General features: G+C 34.7%; 1 protein-coding gene across 1 annotated transcript; it reads left to right on the forward strand.

Moving 5' to 3' along the window:
• The first annotated feature begins 738 nt into the window (after positions 1 to 738).
• Positions 739 to 1,653, forward strand: LOC112751287 (uncharacterized). The gene is made up of 2 exons (XM_025800406.1): positions 739 to 1,389; positions 1,468 to 1,653. Exons 1-2 carry the CDS (start codon positions 739 to 741, stop codon positions 1,651 to 1,653), a joined length of 837 nt encoding a protein of 278 aa, XP_025656191.1.
• Positions 1,654 to 8,467: the final 6,814 nt, after the last annotated feature.

Here is an 8,467-nt window from a genome sequence, read left to right on the forward strand (position 1 = left end):
ATTTTCACGTTGGAGGTAATATTGAAGTTGTACCAAACCAAAAAACTATTTATCATGGAGGAAAAATCGTAGGAGAGCTAATTGAAGAAGGATGTACGCATTCAAATTTAATGCATAAGATATGGCTTCGAACCAAGAAAAATATGCAGAATAAACGCATTACCTACACAGTCAAGTTTAACCAATCTCAACTTATCGATCTCATTGATACTGATAGTGTTAACCAATTAATCACATTCAATGATGATACAGCTCATGTATACATCATGGAGGTAGAAAAGACTAACCATGATAGTACACCTCATGAGGACAATGACGACAACGTTCAAGACAGGTATGTATTACAACTGTTGTCTTTTTACAAATTTTTCTTATATTATTTATTAGTGAATTATTATAAAAGTAATTTAATTTTTTTTATGATTAGTACACTATCAAGTAATTCAATTCAAGGAGTTGACGTCGTTGGTAATATTGATGGTCAAAATCCGTTGACACCAATTCTATGGACAACCCAACTTGTCCCTACAACCCTAGATTATCAATGGCTTTGCTAAGTGGAATGATCTTATAAAGGAAGAAGGATAGATTTTTCAAAATGCAAGTAAGCTGAGAAAAATATTGTTTGAATATGGTATTGCTCATAAGTTTGCATACAAGTTCTTAAAGAACAGTTCGGGTAAAATAATTTGTGTCTGCATGGTTGACGGTTGTCCGTGAAAATTGTCGGCTTATGTTATGGGAAAAAATACTTCGTTCCTCGTGGTGAGGCATTTTATCAAGAATCATGAGCACTCAGCTCAAGATGTATTGGAGAGTACTCACTCTTTCAGGTCTAATTTGGTATCTTCAATTATTGTCGACAAGTTGAGATTAACTCCTGACAAGTTGCCTAATGACATACGAAATGACATTTTCAAGGAATACGGATTTTCACTAACATATCACCAAGCTTGGGCTGCAAAGGAGAAAGCATTAGCTGAAATTAATGGCGTACATAAAGATTCATATATGTTAATTCCTTGGATATGTAATCGTCTAGTGGAAACTGATCCACAAACAATTGCAAAATTGACATGCTCTCCTGGTTATCAATTTGAAAAGATTTTTATTGCATATGGGTGTTGTGTGACAGGTTTTCATCGTGGAGCAAAGCCTATATTATTTATTGATAGTTGCCACTTAAGTGGTCCATACAAGGGAACTCTTCTAGCTGTCTCTACTTGCGATGCAAATAATGACTTATTTCCGATTGCGTATGCAATTGTTAGTGCTGAAAATAATGAGAATTGGCTTTGGTTCCTATCTAATTTAAAAGAATTAACTGGGTCAATTCCAGTTACATTAATATCTAATAGGCATCCATCAATTATTGCAGCTGTGGAGCAAGTATATGACAGGGATATACATGCATATTGTTATCGACATGTGAAAGAAAATTTTTGTGCAGAAACTAAAAATTTATAGAGGGGAATATGCGGTGAAGTAAAAGAAGATGCAAAAAAGCTACTAGATGCAGTTTGTTATACCCGTTTTAGCACAGAGTTTACAGAAGCTGTGGAACAACTTCGTGCATTTTCACCAGAACTTGCAAATTGGTTAGAGACTAAAGGAGATATTAACAAATGGGCAAAGTTTCAATTCCCTCATTGACGATGGGACCTCATAACTACCAATGTAGCTGAATCATTTAATTCATGGATAAGAAAAGAGAGGACTCATAGTATTTGTGCTTTAATAACGGAGCATAGAGACAAACTTGCAAATCTGTTATATACTGCAAAGTTAGAGATGACTAAATGGAAGAATAAAGTTGGACCAAAGATTGATAACATATTAATGGAGCATGTAGCTAGAAGTGAGTTTCATAAAGCAGTGAGATATGGAGATCATAATGTTATGGTTAGAGGGTCAAATGTTGATGTATGTGTGAATCTACTACGCAAAGAATGCACGTCTTAAATGGCAAATGACTGGAATTCCATGTCCACATACTTGTGCTGCAATCAAATTATTACATGGCAACATCTACACCTATGTAGAGGAGTGCTATCTAAAAAGTTCACAAGAAAAGATTTATGCAAGCAGTATGATCCCAATTGAAACTCATGACATGCCTGATGTCAACAACCTGACCCTAACAGACTGGGAGAATAATATTTTTCTTATGCCACCTACAACAACTCGTCCTCCAGGAAGACCATGCAAAAAGCGCCGAGAGTCACAATTTCAAGATGTGCGTGTTTACAAATGTAGCCGATGTGATCAGAGTGGTCATAATCGTTCTAAATATAGAAATCCTAATCTATAAAGAATATGAGTTTTTTTAGATAGTTCTAGCTTTATAGATTGTCACATTTAGAATTGCAATGTTGGTTTTTCTTAAGTTATGCATATTAGGTGATTCTACTGAGTTTCTTAATTGTATTTGTGAAAGTCTACACTTAAACTTTATAGTTTTACTTTGATTTTTAATTAAATTTGTGTAATCTTATACTTGAATTTCGTAGTTTTACGTTGATTTTAATAGTGTTTGTGCAAATATGCACTTAAATTATACAATTCTGCATTAAAATTACTGCACTTAGTAAATAAAAATCCGCATTAAAATTGCTGCACTTAGTAAATAAAAATCTGCAATTCTGCATTAATTCTATGATTTTGCACAAATTCAGCAATTTTACACTAAAATTGTGTGCGTGTAACTCTGCTCATAGTTAAACAAAAGAATCTTAAAAAAAGAATCACTTTCTATAAAATTTTCATTTTTGATATTTTCATTACAAGTCAAAGATCCAATGAATAATTGTGCTTCTATACCAGTCTTCCAATAAAATTAGACCACTCTAATGTTTTTATACCCTTACTAATAATCATGGACAATGATCATCACACTCATAAAAAAGAAATTCATATTTCAAATCAATTCAAGTTCATAGACTCAATGAGGCTGTAGAAAAATATTTCAGCTTCTCTTTCAATCTGTTTTCAAACAAGAGATAGAATTCATGTTTGAAAGTAATTTGATTCTCCCTACAGCCATGTGTACTCAATGATGTTTCAATGTAGATAATACATTTTACTCTAATCAAGTCTCTGAATTCTCAGATAGGGAGAAGCCAAATCTCGAAGCCGGAACAGAATAGCCACTAACCATAACATAAAAGCCTACTTTGCACCTAAAAGTGACTTAATGATAGTATCATTCATACCATCAAGATAAGGGAACAAGTGACCAGATCCTTTGAGTTCATGATATTGAATCCAGAGAAGATTTTCGGTGATGTATCGTTGCACTATAATAGGCACCATCAAATCTTCCTTTCCATGCCAAAGATGGATAGAACATTCATTATTTGGAAACGGGTTTTCAAGATCCAAAGGACTAAAATCCCATTTACTGAATCCAATATTTAGGTCACGGTGGAAAGTCTTGTATTCTCCTTGCTGTCTTGCCTGAGCCTGTTGAAACAAAGTACAAAGTGAAATCAAGAACTTTGGTTAATTCTCTAGCAAAACAATCACCATAAACTTTTATTACTATAACCAATATAAATTATTTTAGGTCACTGAATTGTAGCCACCTAAAGGCTAGAAGTGATACTTACCACGTGACCTTTTTTATTGGACCAAATTGTTGAAGTAAGACATTTATCTTCGAAATCCTGCATTTTTTTGTGTAAACATAATTAAGAGTCATGACATATAATCAGGTTCTTCCAATTAGACAAATAGAAAGAAATGCTACAATCATAAGCAACGCCAAATTATTGCATTTAAAGTCCATAAAAAAGTTTGGAACACAAGTTTAGAAACAAAAACTAATCCATCTTCATTTTCAGCCTCATACCAAACACATCTTGAACATAAACCCTTCAAATTCAGATTCATTCATTCATTAATGTATTTTTTAATATAGACAACAAGTGTTATTAGAGTTCTTACTGGGGCTAAAGATAACTCTTTTAAGATCAATAATGCACTACCATATTTATTAAAAAACTGTAACTTAGATTTTGTTTAATGCATATGCCCTTATGACTTTAAAGAAATAAAATTGGAAATCACATAATCAGTAAAACGAAACAGTGACTAATAGCATCATAAGCTTTGAATTAAGGCATTTCCAGATCACACTAAAATCTTACTCATAAATTGAAAATGTTCAAATTTCATCATGTATTGCAGTTTTCACATTAAAAGCTATACAATTTCTAATTTCAGGGATACTAATATAGCTCAAAAGCTTAAGACAGGGACTTGAACATGAAAGAAGCGTGTGGCTTTGGGGAGCTTCAGGCGGGGTTTGCTGCTGCGAGTGACTAGAGGAGTCAAAGGAGCGATGGCCGATGTGGGAGGAATGAGTTTCACCACCGGCGGCGAGCTTCAGAAGACGATTCTGTCCAAAGATGACGATTTTGCCTCTGACAACCTTGCTGGATGGCGATGAAGACGAATCTCCTTTGACGCGACAAAGACGGCATTGATTCCACCTCTGATACGACGATTCTACCTCTGGCGAATCTTCTCAGGCGCGCGCCAAGGACGTTCCCCTCAGGCTGGGTCAGGTGCACGATAACGTTTCTTTTTCGGCTAGATCAATTCTAGGGTATGGAGGTGGAGTGAGTTTGAAAATCATGATTCCTCTATAGGTGAAAAAGATGGAGGAAAAAAACAACGAAAAGGAGAAGAAAGATTATTGGGATAATATTGTTTTTATTTTTAATAATATACAAATTAATCCTTTTTAATAATTTCAATATTAACCATCCTTTTTATTAATTAAGTTTTATTAATGGTCTTTTACAATAATTTTTCCTAATATATAAAACTATTTCTTGCATAGAAAAATGCCTTTATATATAAAGAGATCGTTGTATTAATAATGTTTAGTAGATAATAAAAAAAATAATTTAAACAGTGTAAATTTATCTTATTTATTATTATCATATATGTAATTAATTATTTATTAATAAACATATTAAAATATATGCATGCCATAATAATGCAGCAACGTAAATATATATTAATTAGCAGTTGTACTTCTGATTATGCTTTAATGCAAATCACTTTTTATTTTCTATAATAATGTAAAAAAAAATAACAGTTAAATTTTATTTTATTTAATATTTATTAATTAATAAATATTAAATAAAATAAATTTTGATTATTAATTATTTTTTATTATTAAATATTTTCGTTTTCGCTAATACTGCCACCATGCTTACGTGTGTCTGATTGGATATATGATATATGTGCTAGCAAGAAAAATGTTACAGCACAAAAATTAGACCTATAATTTTATTTGGTCTTTCTTAATAATTTTAATATAATTGGTTATTTTTGTTAACTAAAGTCTCATAATAATTTTTTATTTTTTAAAATACCTTTTAACGAATTTTTTGTTAGTGTATGAATCTTTTAAGAGTTAATAGTCAAAATCGTCCCTAAAAGATACCTCGATCTCCATTTTCGTCCCCGAAAGATAAAGTTAATCAAAATTGTCCCTGAAAGATGACGGACACGAGATCACGTTCGTCCTTCCGTCGTCTCCTTCGCTGAGGTGGCTAACATTGGGTGACGTGTTCCGTTAACTGCCAGCGTGACACACTAACAAAACAACGCAATTTTGATTCAATGGGCTACAGGCCTTGATGCGACGTGTTTAATGTCCATAAGAGATTCAAAATGTTGCAAAGCATCACCCTCTCTGTTAACAACTATCTCTCTTTGTTTCGCTCCAAAACGTATCGTCTCCCTCAAGCTATACCCTAAGCCTTTAACCCAACATTTGAACCACGTCATCAATCTTCGTCTGTGTTGGAAGACAATTAAAACAAAAGAGGTATCGGTACTGAATACAGAGTTGATCGTCTCTTGGAGCAACATTGATAGTGGAGGAAGCCATCGCAACGGTTAGAGGTAAGGATGAAACCTATTTCATGTTTTTTGAGTTATTCTGTGGCGTGATGTCTTCCTAGTGGCGTGACTCATGTGTTCCTCTGAGTCAAGGTAGGTTTGGGGTGACTAAGGGTTTGTATGAATGTTCTTATATGATATGAGTATGTCAGAATGCTTTGCTTTTACTTGCTTTATGATGATTTTTAGTTAGGGGTGTTTCATTTTATTGATGGTTCTATTCGTTTGTTGCATGTTCGTTTTGGGTTTAGGGAATGTTTTCCTATGATTGGGAATAGCTAGTTAGCTAATGCAAGTGTGTTTTGTTAATGGTATTTCCGTCTCTATTATTGTAGATGGAAGGTCCTCCCATGACATTTGTGTTTTGCCACGATGGATTGTTTAAAAAATCTGTTGATGGAGACATGATATATGAACCTGACAATACGGAAGTCTTGATGGGCGTTGATGGAGACGCACTTGATGTGTTCTTTGTAAGGGGCTACTAGATGCGTGTATTGTGGTGAGATTGGCCACAACAAAAGAGGATGTACAAAAAAGAAGGTTGTGGATGCTAAGGAACATGCCAGGCAGATGCAGCTGCAACTGGCAGTTGTTGCTCCTGTTGCAAATGGTGCTGACCCTGAAGTCAATGTTATTCCTGTTGAACATGATAATGCTCCAGAAGCAATAGCACCATTGCCTGCACTTCCATCACCCATCCAACCTCTTACAGATATTGACATAAGCCAATCTGAAAGCATTCCACCAACTCAAGATACATAACATGTTGTATAATCACTACTCAATTGTAAAAAATGTCACTTTTATTTTATCAGCTAACGAGTGCATTTGGTATTGGCTTATGTAGGATCAAGTGGTAGCTAGGCCACCTAAATTACATGTGATTAAAGGGAAAGCAAGAGCTAGATGCTCCCCTAAACCTACTGCAGCTGCACCAGTGGCTATCTCTGTTGAGACTATCAAAGGGATAAGTTCTGCAACTGCTAAGAAGCTAGCCAACTTTATGACTTTTGTACCTACTCCAGACTTCAAGCACCCAAGGAAGAATGATAAAACACTTTGATTAGAAAGTAATGTGTTCTGCTTGACTTTTCTTTTGTATGGGGCTGCTTTAGGTTTTTTGTATAGGGCAAATGAAATACCATATTAAATATTGTGGTTATCTGTAATCTGAAAGTTACATGTGTCCTTCTCTTTTGGTGTAGCCTTCTTTTTAGAATTGGATACCTTATGAATTTGTTGTGGTACTTATCCTTAAGACAATGTGACAATTAGCCTTTAATGGTAATACGATGTTATGACTACTTACTTTGATTACTTAGTCTGTTTATGACTTAATCTTATAACAACGGTGACACTGATTAATTTGCAATATTTCACAATGCTAGAAATGGAGAGTTTGAACTTAATCCTAAACAACACTGTACTACTCAAACATCTATTCTCATTCAAGTCATCCAACTCAATATATCATTACATTTCAATAGAATTGTGTTTACCTAGAAGTCATATTAAACAACAAATGATCACATTAATTACAACTATCACAAACATAAAAAGTATTAGCAGTTTCAAAGATTTAACTTCAACTTTCAAACTGCCCAATCTCTATGCCACCTTCACCCTCCATTCCTCATAGTCACTTTCAACTTGCAAATCAGTTCTATAATCTTTCTTTGTACCACTTTCAACCACTCCTTGATAGTCATCATCATCAACCCACTTAAAGTAATTGTAGTGACTATCCTTCTGCAAATTGAAAAATCAGAAAAGAAAACAAATGAAAAACACCCAATAACACAGAACAAGAAGGAAACCTTTAACTTTTTCAACACCACTTACCTGGTACCTTGGACATGCATGGAATAATCTATCTGGGTTCTCTGCTGTCCTAGATTTTTTTATCACAACCTTCAACCCGCAAAAACATGATTCCTCATGAGTCTTCCTCCTCATTCGCATTGAAGCGCTAGAACCATTACTGTCATGCGACAGAAACGACACACCACCACTAAGACCTCCATTTCTTGTCTCCATCCTTCCGGCGACCCAACAATTCCAAGTTCTATCCAACTATATGGCCCTCTGAGTGTTGACCGCAATTTATTTCTCATCGAATTTAGGATTAGGGTTCATCAACCAAGGGACTGACTTAAACTGTTTTAACATACTTACCTTGTCAGCAACAACAACGTATACTTAGGCGTTTGCCACGCTGGCAGTTAACGGAATACGTCACCCAACGTTAGCCACCTCAGCGAAAGAGATGACAAAAGGACGAACGTGATCATGTCCGTCATCTTTCGGAGACGATTTTAATTAACTTTATCTTTTGAGAACGAAAATAGAAATCAAGATATCTTTTAGGGACGATTTCGACTATTAACTCAATCTCTTAAATATCAAATTAGCTTATGGACACGTACGGCAAACATAGCTGAAAATCGAGTAGAGGGAAAAGCCCAACGAAATTGAGGTCAGGCCCAATTGGGAAAGTGGAGGCCCAAACCCACAGTACCTTCACGACCAAAAACAAAAAAAACCC

The sequence above is a fragment of the Arachis hypogaea genome, chromosome 1 (genome assembly GCF_003086295.3).
Source record: "Arachis hypogaea cultivar Tifrunner chromosome 1, arahy.Tifrunner.gnm2.J5K5, whole genome shotgun sequence".
NCBI lineage: Eukaryota > Viridiplantae > Streptophyta > Magnoliopsida > Fabales > Fabaceae > Arachis > Arachis hypogaea.

Bases quoted from the DNA above. Each gene is read 5' to 3' on its own strand.
- LOC112751287 (XM_025800406.1), top strand. From the start codon at position 739: ATGGGAAAAAATACTTCGTTCCTCGTGGTGAGGCATTTTATCAAGAAT. The intron at 1,390-1,467 runs GTATATGACAGG...AAAAATTTATAG, and splicing joins TTATTGCAGCTGTGGAGCAA to AGGGGAATATGCGGTGAAGT.